Source organism: Tiliqua scincoides, chromosome 3 (assembly GCF_035046505.1).
Source record: "Tiliqua scincoides isolate rTilSci1 chromosome 3, rTilSci1.hap2, whole genome shotgun sequence".
In the NCBI taxonomy this organism is placed as follows: Eukaryota; Metazoa; Chordata; class Lepidosauria; order Squamata; family Scincidae; genus Tiliqua; species Tiliqua scincoides.
In genome coordinates, this window is record NC_089823.1 from 197,898,551 (window position 1) to 197,917,882 (window position 19,332).

A 19,332-nucleotide genomic window follows, 5' to 3' on the forward strand; every position below is an offset into this window, starting at 1 on the left:
AACACCTCCTGATTTTAGGAATGGGTTAAGTCAGAATGCCAGATGTAGGGGAGAGCACCAGGATGAGGTCTCTTGTTATCTGGTGTGCTCCCTGGGGCATTTGGTGGGCCGCTGTGAGATACAGGAAGCTGGACTAGATGGGCCTATGGCCTGATCCAGTGGGGCTGTTCTTATGTTCTTATGTTCTTAAGAGAAACAATAACACAGTAAAATCAATCCTTTCTATTTATGTAAGACTGTAGATTCTACCTTTCCTCCCAAGCATTCAAGGGTGAGCCTGGTTTAAGGCAAAGCCACTCTTAATTCCAACCCCCACATTTTGCAATGATGAAGAAGCTGAAAGCATAAATCTAGATGTCAGATATATATCAGATGTGACCAATGTGCATCCATCCCAAGACACATTGTGCTATATAGATTGGCTGCACATCAGATGCGCAACCAGCAAATGTAATCTTCTGCAGATGGGAACAAGATGAATGTCAGCAGGCTGGATGCATCAGGAGCAGCATCTGTGCTGGGTTTGCTTGCACCACAGTTACATTCTGTCATGGGGTCCTTCTTCCCTTGACTGTATCAACACAGCCACAGGTGCAGAAACAGCCTAGACCGCCCTAGGAGCCAAGCTGTGCAAAGGAAACCATGTCACTGGCACAGAGGTGTTTTTGTTTCCAGAAAAATAATCTGTACACCCTGCAGGCCTCAGCAGTCCCTTGCCTCCTTTTTTTGCAAGGCCCACAAGTGTTTCCCCCGCATAAAGCACCAGCTCCTACCTGTGGCAAAATCCCAGAGCCATTCTGACAGCTGCCTCTGCTGTTGACACTGTCACAGTGACAAATTCATTGTTCCGACAAGATCCCTTTAAATAATTCACAGGGAGCTGTGGATTAAGACAGTGTTTTTCTGTCTGTTGAGATTTAAAACACTTCCAGCTGGGAGATTTAAAAAGACTATAATGGACTGTTCCACCTCCTGGCTCCCCTCCCCCTCACTATCCCAGAAGCCACCTCAACAACAACAACACACACACACACACACACACACACACACACACACACACACACAGTACAGTTTTGGAAAGGGGGAAGGAAAATTGGGAGGAAGAAAGCTTGGCTGGTAACCATGGCAATCTCACCCGTGCTATTCAGCTGTCATTACTCCCAAGGCTCGCACATGTCATTATCTAAGCCGTCAAATAAATGCTGTCTATCATTCCTGGCTTTCAAAGACTGAGTAATAACAAGGGAAGGGAGGGACTGAGAGGGCATCTCCTTGACAGTGGCGCTTGAAACAGCATCTTGGCACCCAAACAAACACACTATTATTGTTCTTATTTGTGTGTGCGTGTTCCAGAAACACCTCCTATCATGCTGTATTTTCAGGATGCAGGTTCCTTACTGGTCCATGAATGGAATTACAGTACTGATGGATCATCAATGTTCATTCTTAAGAAAGGTAGCCAGAATCCAAAGCATTTTTACATGGCAAATGTCATGGTAATTTTGCACGTCTTCTGCTATGCAGAACTGAACCACCTGAAAGAGAAATGTGCACAACTCAAATCCCTGCCACTCTGTCCATTTGGTGCTCCAGCATAAGAGGCAAACTCAATCACTTCCACCTGATGGATACTGCACATGTGGCACCTTCCCCACATGGGTACAAGTGTGAACACTGTGGAAGACAAACTTGCATTTGGAAGTGCCTGCATGTTGCAGCTCTTAAAATCACTTGCATGATTTTCAGATACATATTTCTTCAACATGTCTATACATCCATTTAGGAAAAATATTGCCTATGAAGCCACCATCAGTCTTGCCAATTGTCCACATTTAACACTTGTACTTTATGTCCATGCTGAGCTGATCCTGATCCTGCCACTACAAGTATCCATCAGTTGCAAATCCTTAAATGCATCTGGAAGTAATCAAATTGGAGAATCAATGCGCTAGAGTGGTTTGAGTGTTGGGCTAAGGCCAGTGAGACCTGAGTTTCAATCCCCACTCAGCCACTGAATCAGTGGGTGACCCTGAACCAGTCACCTTCAGGCTATGACTAGTGACCTAACAGGATTGTTGAGAGGATTAAAAAAAGGGGGGGGATGGAGAGAACCTTCAGTGCTGCCCTGAGCTGAGAGGAAGGGTAGGATAAAAACGGTCCTGTTCAGAACATGCAATACATCAGTGTTCTTCAACCTGTGGGTCATGGGGTTGCAAAGCCTCATTTGGGGGCTGACAGCAACCCTTTAAAGCCTGTGCAAGAGAGGGCTTGGATCCAATCTAATAATGGTACTGCCTTATCAAAACTGAGTTCTTGATATATTCCTGAACAGTCTCTTTTCACTGACCTGCCCCACACCTCGTAAGGCTGGTCCTGCTGAGGCTGCTATCTCACAAGGTTGTTGTGAAGGTAGGGGGGAATGGGGCAGGCAGGAGCAGGGAGTTGGTGGACTGGATCCAGTGGGGGGGGGGGGCAGGATCAGCAGCAGATCCCAGTCTCATACTTTATGTTTTGGGATTGTGGCATGAAAAAGGTTCAAGACCATTGCAACCAACATTCCTTCCTCCTCTTGAAGCTCTTGTCCAGGTCAGTGGGTTGTGCAATAGGAAATGAACCTGGAAGATGCAGATTCAAACAGCTTACTCAACACTGGACTAGAGTTTGGACCACTTTCTGTTTCTCAGAGCCAGTTCCCCGTCTGTAAAATGGGAATGAACTGATCCCAGAGGTTTGTAGGTAAACAAGATACAGATGTGTTATGTGCAATTAAAACACTATGTAAAGAAAACTTTTTAAGCTGTGTTTTCCTCTCAGTGTAATGAAGATAAGGGCCAAAGGGCTACGGATGGCAGGTGGAAAAACAAGCATATGGAACAGCTTGTAGAAATGATAAAAAAATGTATGCCATTGAGTGAGTCAGGAGCACTACAGACCAGCATGGAGCAAATTCCTTACACCAGACATCTCTCTCAAACGCTAACACTTAATCCTCCATTCATATCAGTCAAATGGGCCCTGGTGCCATCATTTTACACCAGCTGATAATCTAGCCCTTCAGAGCAGCTCTCTCCTTAAGCAGATGGCTACACTGATCTAACTGGCTTTTATTAATTTTTTTAAAAAGGAATAATTATTTCCTAAGGCCTAGGTGCTGTGTTTCACTTTAAGGACACAGATGTTAATTCCTATTAAAGTCTCAGTAGGCAACATTAGGTTTGTTCAAACCGGAACGGCCAAAGATTCCCACAATCCTTCAGCACAGAGAGCCCAGCTATATATTACCACATAAAGCAGGAACACATCAGCTATGATGCAGTTGTAAATGTGTTACAATCTATGGGAAACTAATCTTCATGCCCTAGCTGGGAATTAAGTACTACAGCCAATTCAGTTTATGTGCACAACAGTACTGAAGGAAGCAGTTAGGAAAGGGCTCTTAACAGGCCTCTCCGGCAACCCTAGGTAGAAAAGGGAAAGGCATGCAAAGCAGCGGGCCAGCTGATGTACTATCATTGGTCATAAACTCATCTCTAGATTGATTCAAATTCAGGACCCCAAAGGCCAGTTTTGTGGGACTTGAATTTAATATTCCTGAAGGTCAAACACAGTGGTATAGCTAATGAACATGTAGCCCGGTGCAGAGCTCAAAGTGATGCCCCGGAAGTGATGTCACAACTGGAAGTGACATCACGCCCAGGCTTTTTAAAAAGTGAAAATTGGGGGGAAACCTGCTTTCTCCCCCCAACAGTTCACCACCCACTTGATCTGCCACCTCCCCCCAGCCAGTGGCAAGCTAAGGCATCACTCTGCTACCTGGGTTCAAAGAAGATTTTGTAGCCCCCCCTCCCCACAACAAAATCAAATTTAATTAAGTAGATAAATAAAAAGCATGCCCTTTATTGGTCAGAGACACTGTGCTGGGGTGAAGAGGGACCGTAATTATCTCCCTGCTAAATATAAGAGGAGCACCACTTGAAAAAGTGCCTCTTTACCAGTTAGCAGGAGTAGCTGTATTATGACACATGGAAATGAGAGCTGACTCCTATTAACACCTTATTGGTTCCATGCTGTATCATACCATCTCACTGGCTCTCAAAACAACCAGTCTCATAGGTCGGTTTTGAGTTAAAGAAATCTACTTTTTGTTCCTGAAGGCAGTTGTGTTTTTGTTTTCTGGTTAATTGGCCATAACTTTTTATATAATACAGATATTCCAGTGGGGTTTGTTTCATTGCGTTCTGCATTAAATTACCTTTCCAATGATATATAACATGATGGTATTATTCGTATATATCTTGGCCAAATCTGTACCAGATCTTGCAACTATGATCTGATCTTGAACTATGATGTACCAGATCTTGCAAAACAGGCAACTATGCATATACTTTTAATAATGATAGTAAATGGGACTTGCTCCTGGAGAAGTGTGGATAGGACTGCAGCCTGGGATTGTTAAAATTTTCCTGCTGGATGATGTCATTTCTGGTCATGACATCACTTCCGGTGGGTCCTGACAGATTCTCATTCTAAAAAGTGGGTCCCAAAGCTAAAAGCTTGAGAACCACTGCTCTAGGGAGCACGTTGTGGGGTATCTACTTCTCCCTGCCAAATAGTTTCTAGAAGGTACTGCCAGAAGAGAGGCATTGGTTCTGCCCCATGACTCTTATGCCATAAGATACCACAGGCCCAGGGCCACCCCATACAACTGTGCTTTGTACAAGGGCGTCACATCAAAGGGGATGCCATTCAGGCAGAATGGAGGGAAATAGGAAGGTGCCAGCAGAAGATCACCTCCAGCTGGGACGAAGGGGTACTTTTTTCTACTGTATACAAAGGCAGTGGATGGGCTAGGGATGGCCCTGCACAGGACTTACTTTCCTGCCCATTCTCCCACTATTTAGGAAACTTCTGGAAGCCATTTCATTATTTGATTTGCTCTGTAAACCATTTTGTGAACTTTTCACTGAAAAGTGGTACATACATCAATCATCATCACCATCATCTTCATCATCATCACCATAAATCAGTATTTCTACACTTTTCCTCCTTTATCTCGAGAAACTTTCTTTCATTTCTTTTTTTCATGCCCTCTACAAGCTTACATCCCAGCAATCCTTTCTGTTTGTTGAACATAGGATTATGTGTGTGTTCTTAAATGTTATTTTATTAAATAAGAAACATGTCCAAATGATCCTTCCACAGGTAAAACAGTATTTTCCCTGGCCTTTAGACCAAAGGTTATTTTTAGAATGCTGTTTTATTCTACTTTCTTCCACCCTTCTACCATACATTATGTATATAAAATAATCAATGAATATAATTATTTTCTATTTTTTTATTTTCATCTCTAGATGCTCACTAAAATGAGCATTATTCTACTCTCTTGCCTTTCTTTTTTACTTCCAATTCTACACTTACTTTGTGTTTTTTTCCCCTCTTCTGGGTATGTGTTCTGAGGTCAGTTTTTGTTTCTCTTGATACTTTTTAATAGTATAAATGAAACCCAAGATGTCGCTGCATGCTTCTGAGTCATTCCCCCCCCCCATGTGCCCACTGCTTCCTTTTTCTTGGGCCTAGTTTGGCACTCAGGCCAGTAGGCCCAGTAGTCTGTATGGGTCAGGGTGACCAGATACAATGGAGGACAGAGTGCCTATACCCTTAACCATTGCAAAGAAGGGGGAATTTTGGCAGGCACAGCTTTTTAAACTCTTCCATGTTGAGCTGCACCTGCCAAAATTCCATCTTCTATGGTAAAAGGTATAGGCACTCTGTCCTCCATTGCATCCGGTCACCCTGGGATGGACACAGTGCTAATTGGGGATTGATGAATTTCTTCTTGTTTCCCCTCTTTTTAAACAAGATGTGGTTATCGAGACATCACCTGGGCAGTTATACGCCACACCATTATTGGCCAATTAGATTCCTCCTGCAGTTCAGACCATTTTATGATCATTAATGTCACATAGGAAACAGCTGGACATTTTCCCCTGGGTAATTAAAGGCGATCTCAAATGAGATTACCCCACAGGACCCCTTGTTCCAAGCTTAAACCTGTTTCCCTCCAAAACAACATGACCAAATAATGAACAGGCTGTTTCATACACAGCAATAGGTAATATTTTCCAAAAATGATTCCTGTGGTTAGTATTTTAAGCCCATACACATATCCCCCTGCCTGTTTAGGACCGCAATCCTATACACAAGTGCCTGAAAGTACTTTCCATTGAACACAGTGGGACTTACTTCTGAGCAGACATGCTTAGGATTGTGCTACTGGTAAAGTATTTGGATTAAAGCCATTTTAAAGTTAAATCTGTGGGATCTGTTTGATGCTATAAATTCACTGCACTCAAATTGGCTCTGACCTATAGTCCTCACCTAAGGTGGCATCATAATAGCTTCTCTGTCCACCATGTTCAAACCATATTTTGAGCACTGCTAGAAAACATGGCATTGTCAATACAAGGCAATGTTCAGATTTGCCATATGACAGGCAGTCACAATACCACCTTGCAAATATATAAGAATAACTTTTTTTTCAAAAACTGGTAGCTCTCAATTTACAGTTTTAATTTGCACGCCTTTGAAATAGTGCAATTTATAAATTATGACCAGAAGTGCAATTTGTATGGGTTCATTCTGTATGGTTAAGCTTCTGCATGTTTGTCTTGCAAGAGAGACATGTGGTCTATTTGGCTTCTGTCTGTGTTGCCCAGGGAGCCTAGAGTGAGGAAGGTGAGTAAATCCATTACAATGGATGTTAAGCTGGACATGATCAACCGGCTCCAGAGAGGGGAGTAGGTCACCTATGTCAGCCACATGCTTGGCTTGCAGGAGAGCACTGCTCATGGTGGTTGGCAACCTTCAGTCCCGAAAGACTATGTTATCGCGCTCTGAAAGGTGGTTCTGGAACAGCATCTAGTGTGGTTGAAAAGGCCAATCCGGGAGTGACAATCCCTTCCACACTGGGAGCAAGTGCAGTCTGTCTCCCTGGCTATGGGCCTTCCTTCTTTGCCTCTTTGCCTCAGACTGTTGGCCAAGTGTCTCTTCAAACTGGAAAAAGCCATGCTGCACAGCCTGCTTCCAAACGGGCCACTCAGAAGCCAGGGTTTCCCACTTGTTGAGGTCCACTCCTAAGGCCTTCAGATCCCTCTTGCAGATGTCCTTGTATCACAGCTGTGGTCTACCTGTAGGGCGCTTTCCTTGCACGAGTTCTCCATAGAGGAGATCCTTTGGGATCCAGCCATCATCCATTCCTGCTCTGGCACTGCTCATACCACTTGCAATAATGCAGACAAGATGAAGAAAAGTGCTCAATCGGGGAGCAATGAAGCACATGGAGAGTATGCTGAGCATGTGGGCCAAAGATGAGAATCTGAGCAACATAGCCACTATGTTCGTGACCCAGGAAAATGCCTGGACATTCATGGAAGAAGTGCAGAAGAAGAAAGAAGACCCCGTGAAGCAATTCACAGCAAGCTCTGGCAGGTTCACTAACTTTCGGTGAAGATACAGCTACCGCAACATCTAAATGAGCAGGGAGTCCAATGAGCAGTGTGTGCCAATGCCAGAGCTGCTGAGAGATCCAAGGACATTCTGAAGGCTATCACAGAGAAGGGAGGCTACTCTGCAAAGCGATTTTTAATGTGGATAAAACAGCTGTTTTGGAAAAGAACGCCAGCATGTACATACATTTCTTAGGAGGAGAAGACAGCACCTGGCTTCAAGGCCTCTAAGGATGACTACACTTTACTGTTTGGCGGTAATGCCAAAGGAGACTGCAAGCTGAAACTGGCATTTGTCTGTCACTCTGCAAACCCCCATGCTCTCAAAGGGTATGTTAAAAATCTTTCACCAGTTCATTTCTTCGCAAATAACAAAAGGTGGATTACTACTGATCCTATTTTCTGCAACTTTCTCATGTCTAAGCTCAAAGATTAGTTGCACTGTTACTGTTAAGGAGAGAATCTGCCCTTTAAGAACTAGTGGGTAATGCCCCTGGCTATCCCAGATTCATTCAAGACCTTTGTGAAAAACATCCAGGTTGTCTACCTATTGCAAGTCCCACTTTGCCACTGCCTCCACTTTTCTAACCTTGTGAAGAACTGGTGCCAAACTGGTGTTAGTCATGTTGCCCACCACCTGCACAGTCCTATCTCTATCAGAATGATTAGAGCAGGAGAAACCACATGGTGAGCTGATGCTAAGAAGGGTGGAAGAGGAGGTGGCAGAAGCAGCAGCTGCAGTGGAGGAGGCGAAAGTGGCAATAGTAATGATGGGCCCCATGCTGGTGCCTAGATCTCCGGAAACCCCTGATAATGCCAATGGCTGCCATTGGTCCTGCTGACTTCTATGTATCCAAATGAAACACCAAAGCAAGGGAGGAACACAAGTGCTCCATTTTTCTCTCAGTCTCTTCTCTTTGCTTTGTTGTTCTTTTCCCCCCTCACTTCTCTACCTGTCCCCTTTTCGCACAGCATCCATCTGCCTTCTGCCTTCTAGCTTTTTCTTCTCTTCCTCTGTGTATTCTATCTGTCTATCCATATGTTTGATGCCAGACACCATATTTATCTTTCCACCTGCTCTTTCTTTTGTCTGCATTAATTTCTGTCTCGGCCATCCAGCTAACTATGTGTTTTCTTGCTGATTTTTCCCCTTAAGATGGCCACCCAACCCTGTTCCAAAATAGAGGGTAAGTTATTTTCCCAGTAGCAAACACCAACTGTTTTTCCCTACATTCACCTCCCCAGCAGCTTTTCTCTAGCTGGGAATATTCAGAGATGTAGTTGTGGCAGCTGGGAGGAAAGTGACTGTTGAAGAAAAGTGCAGGAGAGAAGCAGAAGTTAGAGAGAGGACTGAGCATTCCTCGCTCCTAGTTCTTTCCTCCAAACATCACTCCACCACTTTTTATTTGTTTAGGAGAGACTCAGGTTCTTAGATGTAGTTACCATAAAAGAGGTAGAACTAGACAGTCTCCAACTGTTTTAAGTAGGGAAGGAAAGAGCGGATAGCAGGGAGATGGTATGGAAAGGTGCTAGGAAGCTGTATTTGCAGGAGTTGTCCTATGGACATGTCCTATAGCAAACATTATGGGCTGAAACAAACTATTGCTCAAGTCCCTGCAACTTTTACAAGTAGAAGAAAGCAGCTGTGGGGAAAGGTCAAGAAGTTTAAGCTCCCTCCATGTGACTTTCCTGGGTTAGGCACCTACCTTTGACACCTACTAACCATGATATGTGTAGCACATAGCACCCCTTTCAACTGATGTGCACTGCCACAATCTTTTTTTATTTGGCAATTTTTTTTCTTATTGACAGCTGTCAGGAAAAGTCTCTAGAATAGCATTTCTCAACATTTGTCCCCTGCCATACCACTTTGCATGGTCCACCCATTGCAAGTACCAATGATGTCATCGCCAGTTGTGTCCAGATGCAATGCAACAAACACAGGTAAGAGGCTCAGGGTGGATAGAAGGGCTTTTCTGAGTACTCAAATGTGCCCGCTTGAGCTCTGCCCGCCAAGCTGAGCCTCCTACCACTGCTTGTTGCGTTGCTGGTCTTGTTGCCAGATGGTGGGGGTCTGGGGGTTCCGTACTTGAGGACACCACCTCAAGTAGCACTGATGGTATATGTACCAGATGGGGGTTGGAGTCGAAGAGTTTTGGAAACAACATGCAGTGAACACAGAAAGCGGCAGCCTCTGATTGCAGGGAGAAGAGGGTGGGGCAGCAGCAGCCACTCTCGCAGCTGAGCAACTCCCGTTTCTTCTGCTTTTAAAAACAGCGCAGAATACGGACAGAAGACGGGCTTGTATTCTGCCCAGGAGTGTGACTGTATCGCTGCGAGGGGACATCCCGCGCCTCCCTTTTGGGTTCCTGGAGCCTCCCTAAAGAGCCGAGCCGCACAGTTTGAATAGCACTGCTGTAGAGGAAAACACTAAAATCTTATATCCCGCCAATGAATCTCTCCAGCAAAATTAACATGCATTTTCTATTCTGATCTAGTATTCCCCACAAGGACAATCCCAAAGCATTCCTCTGGACAGAGGAGTCAAATCCAAAGTGGCCCCAAGGGATGCAGTATTGCAGCAAAATGAACCATTCCTGCAGTAACTATCAGACACATTCTTCTAGACACTATGAAATTAGGTAGAGAAAAGAAAAATCTCTGCAAAGATCGATTAGCAGGAACTGGTTATGTTCTTTGGGCATCTGTACTTATCAGCTCTTTCTATCTTTGTTGCTTTGATGCAGCCATTTTTAGCTCAGGTCCCCCTGCTTTGATGCAGCTATTTGTCTCTCTGGTCTTTCTATTGCCCGACAAAACAATCATCTCTGGTAGCCCTCTATTACCTGTTTAAACCTACCTATTAAGCCAGCAACCATCTTTCTAGCTGATCTTTACCTCGTGCACCTGTCTCTGTCTTTGTTGATCACTTTCTCTGTCAGGGGAATGCAAGTCAGGTTATTTTATGCCCCCATTCCTCAAATACTCCTATTGTATAAAGACGATGTTTTAAGTGCCCGAAGGTGGTTTGTTCCTCATTACTTCATAGATGTGACATTAATAGCCAGCAAAGAGCACTGCTGAGTGCAATTATGAATGGTGTTCAGGTACGAAAGCTGCTCCGAGCCTGCTAATGTTTTCTAATTATAATCCTTTAGGTAGAGAGTGCAAGAGAGACAAGGAGGAAAGAGGGAGAACTCAGCGTTGACTTATATGTGCATAGCTCACTGAGAGGGTGGCAGCAGCTAGGGAAGAAGGGGCAAGTCTTGGCTGATTTCTTTGGGGAGAGAGATAGCAGCTAAGCTCCAAGGAATACATATCTGTCTGAAACTGATAGTAGCATATCATGCCAACTGATACTAGGCAGTTGATTCTGAGATAGCGCACCAAAAGCACATGGCAAACCACAAAAGAGAATGAATCCTCACCACATGGATAGTGACATGAAAAAGCAAGCAGTCAGTCAGGGCAAATTTTGCAGAACAAAAGGCATAGGAAAAACAACAGCATTTGGTTTATAGAGAGTCTACCCATATCAGTAATAACACAGACTTATCCTCAGAATGCACAAACATACCTTCTGGATTGCTGAGAGGAGCTGCCTAAACATCTCCCAAATCCATGCAGAACTCTACCCAGAATCTGATCCCTAAAGCGCGAGTCTGCACCCCAGGGCCAAAAGGAATGACAGGTTAAGATGTTCCTAGCATAGTCACTCACTCATAACATGGTACCACCCACAGAATGACCACTCTAGGAATGTTGAGGTGCACGCCTTGCTTCCCTCCCCTCCCCTCTGATGCTGATACAGTTACCACAGGTGGCTTTTAGTAATCACTAGAAAGGTTACATTAGTCAATCAAACCTCAGATCACCTCAGCAACAACACTGCCCACTGCCACATTTGCACCATGTGGTTCCAACATAACCCCTCCATCCATTGCTGCAAAATGACACCTTCTAGTAAGGCAGAGGCTCCAGTGCATCTTCCCTCTCTATGACCACTCTGCCAAGAACATCCATCCCACCACACACTCCACCATGCTTCTGAAGTGATACAGGCACATGCAGGCCATTACCACAAGTGCATACCTGAACACTGGAAGAGGCTCTACACTTGTGAACAAAACTCTCTAATAGCCTGGGTCAAGAGAAGCTGCTTTCTTCCCACTTCACTCACCTGACAGCCTCCATTTCTTGTCTTCTTGGCTCTCCTTCCTTGTGATGTTCTTGCATCCCACATTCCATCCTTTTGCCTATCCCACATTCTCCTCCACAAACACTGCTGCCCCCTTTTCCATTCTCCCTATTCCATCTCTCTGACTAATCTGGTTTCGACTACTTCCCAACACACACACATATATACAAAGAGGCCTTCTCCCCATTCTGAATTAGAACTTCCTCACATGACAATACGAGTGAGGGAATTCCCTCAGAGACCCAAGCTGTACTGTGATGAGCATGTGCTGTTCCCTGCTGAAGCATATTTGTCTGCATGCTTAAAACACTGGCAGGGTCTGACTCACCGCTGCATAATGTGATTTGGAGTACAAATGCAAAGGATGGCATGGAAAAGAAGTGTAAATCATCTGTTTGCACAGGCCAACTTCTTCCCAGCAATGAGCTGTGTGTCACCAGAAAGTGGAAACCACGGGGGCTGCTGCCATCTGAGCACGAGTAGGCAAAACAACCACACAGGGGGGAATGAACACTTAGCAGAGCACACTTCCTACAACAGAGAAAGATCACTGTGTTGGAGTTGAGTGAAAACATAATAGGCAATGCCCAGCCTGCCTCCACTGTGTCAAGAAGTAGGTTCGGAAAGGGGGTGGCACACCTGCCGCAACAGAGTCGCTCTCAGGAAATGGCAATGTATCGCAATAATGGCAGGCAAAATGATGTGTCATTCACTTACTGCCGCTGCTATGCATGGCTTGGGAACCTGCTGCAGGAGTGACTTATTTACTGCCTGGGAATTCACCAAGCAAGTGGGATTTCTTTTAATTCTCAACTTTTGGTCAAAGAGGAAAAATGAGATTTACACTTCTGATGACTATGAGCCATGAATCAGATTTCCATCATCTCTGTCATTTGAGATGTTTCAATATCATCACCAACCCCCTGTCTTAAAATAAAAATAATAGTAAACCAACCCCAAAATCATATGGTCGCTTCTCAAAAAAATGTATCACTCAGTGAAAAACATCCCACCTATTATAGTACATCCACACTCTCTCGTTTAGTAGCCATATGCATGAAAATGCTTTCAAACAATCAGTGAAAGTATCAAGCAGTTAAGACCTTCTTACCCCTGAGGGAGGGTTTGCTGTCCAACCGAGTTCAGCTGTGGCCGTGCGAGTATCCATTAGGTTTTCTGAAAGTACATAAAAAGAACGAGTTACTAAGCAGTTGGAAATCTGAACAAAACTGCATATGAAGTTTGGCCTACAAAGCCATCTCCGGGGTCAAAATGAATATGACATGGGAGATGGATGGTTGGATCACCTCACTTTTTTCTTTTCCTTTTTACTTCAAAGTAGCAGTGAAAGATTTATAACCCAATTCTATCCCCCACCACGCTATTGCATGCGGCTCTGCCAACAAAGTGTGCTCTGCATGCTATGGGGGGGGGGGAGGAGGCAATCAGAAGGCCAACCAGAGATAAGCAACAAACTTTTCAATTTACCTCTGGATAAGCCTCCTGGCCACCTATGGGTCTCCTCAGACCATGCCAATGATTTTGGAAGGGGAGAGAAAGGGGGCAGGACAGGTTGAAAAATGGGGGATAGGATTCAGCACGCACCATTGCTGCCAAGATTTACCCTCTCCAGCTTGCTCCCTACCCTGCCATCCCCTCTGCCCCAGAATGCCCCCAAAGCTCCTGCCACCAACTTATTAACACAGCACAGCCTCTGGGAACTGCCAGTATGCATGCCACACTTCTGGCAATTTGCACCAGCAGTCTGGAAGCATGTAAGTGTATTGGCTGTTGCACTGATGCAGAGGACCTTGCACCAACAAGTTGCAAGACAAGACAGATCACTTCAGTCAAGCCGGCCCTGATATTACCCATTCTGAAAAAAACTTAGCAACATGAATTTTGAAACAGTTCTATTATGACTACGTTCACTGATTTCCATTTTTAAGGGAAGATTTTGTTTGTGTGTATGCTTTTTTTGGAAAGCACAGAAGAGTTGTAATACTGTTAATATTTTTCCAATCTCCCTCTTTTAAGGGTAACAATAATAGCAACACCGAAAACATAGACAGACAGATGGGGAAAAATTCTCCAGGTTTTATTTATTTGTTTTCAACAGATTAAGTTGCTAGTCTGCTGTGATTCCACCAAATGTGACTGGGAAAGGAAATTTCATTTGTCACCAACGTCTGTCTGGTCAAGCAGTTCCTTCCTTCTCTGTGCTGAACATTTATTGCTCCTTTCTTCCTTACGGCCCTAGATATCTGAGTGCTCAGAGTCACCACCTTTTGCCCCAAGGCAGAATTTCAAACCATGAAATCATTGCCGCCCAACTATGTACACACTCACACCATTCAAACAACACATCTCATCAGAAACCATCATCCAACTCAACTGCCCTTCATTCTGCTGCTTTCCCATTTGCTTGGTTCCTTTCACCCACCGCGGGTTGCCTTTCACCCACCCCGGGTTGCATAAGCCCCCCCTACTCAGTTGTATCCCCAGCCATTTGTGCCACCACTCTGCCCTGGCTTCTACACATTCCCCTCTTCATGGGTGATTTATTCTTCAGCCTCAAGTAACTGCACCTGCAATGGTCAGGAACCCACAATAGTCCAGAACTTGTCCTCCCCCAACCCCAGCTATTTGCCCAGGAGAAAAAATATGTTGGCATAAACAACAGCTTCCCTCCCATGGCAAACACTAGCCTGAGGGAGGGGTGAGATGCAGGGGAAAGAGTTGCCTCTCTTCTGCTGCATCACAGTCCCAGTCCCAGTCCCAGTCCCAGTCTAAACTGAGAGATCCACAACTGCTATTTAAATGAATGGGGGGTAGAGGGACAGAAATGTGATAACACATTTGTGTCTCGCTTAGCTTGACCCCAAGACCATGACTCAGCATTCAGGAAAGCCCCTGTCTGAATTGTTCATGTTATCTCTCACAGAGAGGATGCTACCAGACTGGCTTTTGACAGGCCGGCCTGGCATGTCAGTGCCTATACCAAAAAGGATGAAAACATTTAAGTGGTAATGGAGAGGGAAGCACAAGTACTCATTATCAGATACTCTGAGCACAGAACAAAGCCAAGGGGTTTTTGGCAGGTGTTGGGAGCGCTGAAGCAGCATGGCCAATATAATGGATCAAGCCACCTAACAAGGCCATGGAACATCCTCCCTTGGGCATTTACAACAACCAACTTCACAACAACCTTCCAATCAAACATGCAGCGATTGCTGTCTGCTGCAGAGAAAACAGAACAACAATACAAGCTGCTTGCACACTCACATTGCACCCCCGTCCCCTACATACTCTGAGCAGTCTATCCATAATGAGTGACATCTGCAATGTAGATAAGGGAGGTATCCCTGCAAAACTGTCCAGAGATGCCATTTTTCTTGCAGAGATTGAATGCACTGGATGAATTCACTCATGAAATCCTAACTTTAATATGTCCTTTGTTGCAGTACAGTAAATGATCTTTGAGAACTTCTTGAAACAATACAGATGTGTTATGATGGAACATTACTTATATATCACTATTCAAAAATGCACTTGTTTGCATAGCAAACTGAATAAGTGTTTTCGTATCATACCAGCTTCCATGGTAGGAATCCAGTCTGCAGTTTCATATATCTACAAGACCCTTCTCTGCAAATGCCTCTAACTGAAGAAGTGTCCCTGCTTGCTAAAGCAGGCTTGGGCAGTTACTAGCAAGTAGGTCCTGTGTAGCTCTTTATCCATATGAACCCCATATGCACAAGGAATAGCAGAAGAACCATGATCACAGAAAGCTGCCTCAGATGGTACCAGAGTACTGATCCAACTAGTACAGACTAGTAGCACTTCTCTTAAATTTCAAACTGGTATCTTTCTCAGCCAGGGCTAGTCCATCCATGAGACCAACTCAGTGGCATAGCTAGGGGGTGCAGGGGGTAGCAATGGCACTGGACAACAAGCTTTAGCAGGGCAACAAGCTGAGCTTGACACTAGTGGCCAAAATTTTGAAAAAAAAAAAAATTGGTATGTACGAAAAATACCATCTTGTTATAAATCATTGGAAAGGTAATTTAATGCAGAATACAATGAACCAAACCCCATTGGAATATCTGTATTATATCAAAAGTTATGGCCAATTAACCAGAAAATGAAAACACAAATGCCTTATGGAACAAAATGGATTTCTTTAACTCAAAACTGACCTATGAGATTGGTTGTTCTGACAGCCAATGAGATGTTATTATGACACAGTGTGGAACCAATAAGGTATTAATATGCATCAGTTCTCATTTCCATGTGTTATAATACAGTTACTCCTCCTAACTGGTAAAGAGGCACTTTTCAAGTGAGGCTCCTCTTATATTTAGCATGGAAAGAATGTCCCTCTTCACCCCAGCACAGTCTCTCTAACCAATAAGGGGCACACTTTTTATTTATTTACTTAATTAAATTTGATTTTGTCATGGAGAGAGGGGCTACAAAATCTTCTTTGATCCCAGGTAGCATATAGATGCCTTAGCTATGCCACTGGCTGGGGGGAGGTGGCAGATCAAGTGGGTGGTGAACCGCTGGAGGGAGGAAGCAAGTTTCCCCCCAATTTGCACTTTTTAAAAAGCCCAGGTGTGACATCACTTCCGGTTGTGACATCACTTCCGGGCATCATTTTGAGCTCCGCACCGGGCTACATGTTCATTAGCTGTGCCACTGGGCCAACTGAAGCAGTTGTTTCAGGCAGCAGGTTGAGAGGGGGCACCCATCTCTGCTGACCTGCCTCCACCGCTCCCCTTTCTAAGCCTTGGACTGGGAAAGAAACAGGGAGACAGAGATGAAGAGGAGAGGGAGGAGAATGCTGAGCTAGAACCTTGGAGAATGGGAGAAGCAGAGGCTGGCGCATCTTTGAGTATGGGGGAAGCATTTGTCATGCCACCTCAGGCATTAGGAGGTCTTTGACTGGCCCTGTTCCTAGCTCTGCCTGGAAATGCAAGATGTATTACACTTAATATACTGGTGGGGGGGGGGTTGACCTAGGTTCCTTTTGCATGCAAAACATGAGCTCTACTGCTGCACCATGATCCCTCCCTGTGTCCTTCTGAGACAGGGAGCAATCAAGAGTCCATGGTTCTGCACTAGCGAATCTGCTCCATTTACCCATCATCATGTTCATCACTTCCTTTTCAAAGTCAATTGGCTGTGTACAATTATAGGGATGGTCTTTAAAAAAAGAACAATTGTTTATGTGGAAAGAGATTTCCCCTCCATCTTCCCTTCCTGCCCGCCAGTCCAGCATGCTTCTGAGTCGCTTCCCTAGAGGACTGTTCCTGGCTCAGCACTGACACTGGAATGTAAACGCCGGCAAGGTGCTTCCTCCCTCTGCAAGCCACACTTTGCAGACTCCAGACTTGGCAGTAGCTGGTGTTGTTTGAAAGAGTTGACTCGTGCGGTTCGAGGGGAGGAAAAAAAACCCAGAAAATTGAGGGGGAAATGTCCTCGTTGAACAAATATGTTTTTCCCATCATCCCCTGTCATGCGAAGGAAGAGGTTGGTGTTGACTTCTTCAGAGCTCAGCTTCCTTATCTGTGCTGCGGTGCATGACTGTAATACACAAGGGGGATTAGTGTTCGCAGCCACAGCTTGTCACACAGCTTTGCTCTAACATGACAAATGAATGCCTGGTTCTATTACCGCACTGTTTTCTCCTTTTCTTCTTCCCTTCAGTCTGTTCAGCCTCCTCAGCGCCACTCATTTATGATGGATAAAAGCTTCTGAAGATGGTGGATTAGAACCTGACCTCTGGTAAGCCTCTCTGAGGCAGGGGAGGATGTTACCTGGTCACAGGTCACACCTGTAGTCAATTAGAGTGCCCTTTGCTCCAGGGCTCTGCACAGAACATCTGTAGAGCATTAGGCAGAGAGGTTCTCTCCCAGGCGACTGAAACTTCATTGTGAGGGAAGACGGTCTCTCTCTTTCAGTTAAAAGAGGCGACATAAACAGGGTTACCAACTCTTTCATTGGCCTTGCTCCTGCACCTTAAAATACAGCCTGAAACACGGAAATTAAAAGGGTGAAGCTTTTTGGCATGGATGAATTTTTGCACGGCTGTTGTTAAGGCATGGGTGTAAGTAAAGTCAGTAAAAGTTGGCAAATCTAGGCTCTAATATACTGTCTGGCATATCCCCCCCCCCCCGGAAAAAGTTCTAGGTTTAAGTGTGCAGAAGATACTGACTCCACTATGAAAACTCTTCTCTCTAGTCTCAGACACGTGAAGTCCAGTTGTAGAGTTTTCTTTTTTCTTTAATGGAAGTTGAGTGTTCCAATTTCCATTTTATTTTCCACAGCTTCACCTTGAGCACGCTTAATGAACCTGCCTTGGCTCACGAAAAAGTTAATTCAATTTAACCCCCGCCAAGCCTGAGAAAAGAAGTCAGTGTCACAAAGCTCCTGTATGAAAGTAATGTCAGATTCCTGAACACTGAGAAGCAGTTTGTCAATAATTAGGATTTCTAAATAAGGCTTACTTGGAATTGGTTTTGAAAAAGTTCAGGAGTCTTGTTATCATAATTTTTTTTGTATCCATTTCAAATTAGAAACTGATGGCACAATCCAATCTTTGAGTAACACTGGCACACTGGCTGCTGCACCAGCCTTTGGTGTCACAAAAGTGCCGTAAAGCAATCTGTGACACCCTGGGCATAAGAAGTGCCAGTGGGAAGGCTGGCACTCACCTGATGGTACTGGATCCAGACAGAGGGCCCAATGGCACAGGTAAGCCCCTGCTGGGCAGTGCAAAGCAGGGAAAAGGGTGGAGAGAGGGTGTAACAGTGCAGACAAAAGCAGAGACAGGGCAGATCGGACCCAGATGGGCAGAATTGGCAGTGCTGGTGCACACCGAATTCTATCCCCCCCTCCCGGGCTTGAAACTCCACCATGGGGCTTGCAGAATTCTCAAGACTTCTTGCCTGCTCCTTCCCAGCACTGGGTACAGTGTGGGTCAAGTGGCCCTGCTGCTCCAGCACTGTGGCAACCATTCACCTGGCTCACTGATGACTAAACTAAACCAGCAGGAAGAAAGAGAAAACTCAGAGGAGCATCAAGCCTCAAAGGACTATACAACTAAAGCAATCCAATTAGATGTTTTCATATGAATACAAACAAGAGGCACCAAAACTTGCACATGTGGACTGCTTCATTCATTTTGATGGAGGCGACAGATAATTGAGCACAGAGAAATGTGGACAAGGATCTGCTGCCTCCATTGAAATGAGAGAAAATTTGCAAGTGCAAGAGCTCCGCCTGCATATCAGATGCCCTCTGCAGCCCTGAACCAATCACAGAATCATCATCTTTTTAGGTATAAACATTTATTTTTGTATTTCAAATACTACGTAAAAATGAAAGTGAATTTTTCAACTCCAGAAGGGTAACTAAACTGATTTTGACTCAAAGCTACTTAAAAGGGGGGGCTCTTGTACAATGCGCTGGTCTTCATGGCGCTATACCTACTCAAAAAATGCCTCATAGGCTGCAATCCTATTGCCACGTACCTGGGAGTAAGTCCCACTGAATTCAATGGGACTTACTTCAGAACAGACATGCATAGGCTTGTGCTGATACTCTTCCAGTCAAATGCACCTC

The 19,332-nt window shown here is 44.8% G+C and overlaps 1 protein-coding gene across 1 annotated transcript in view; it reads right to left on the minus strand.

Moving 5' to 3' along the window:
- The window catches only part of EPHB1 (EPH receptor B1), a 350,262-nt gene that overhangs the window by 216,266 nt on the left and 114,664 nt on the right, over nucleotides 1-19,332 (minus strand). Inside the window, exon 2 of the mRNA XM_066621865.1 lies at nucleotides 12,815-12,879. Coding sequence (XP_066477962.1) covers nucleotides 12,815-12,879 — 65 coding nt within the window. The remainder of the gene's footprint in view (nucleotides 1-12,814; nucleotides 12,880-19,332) is intronic.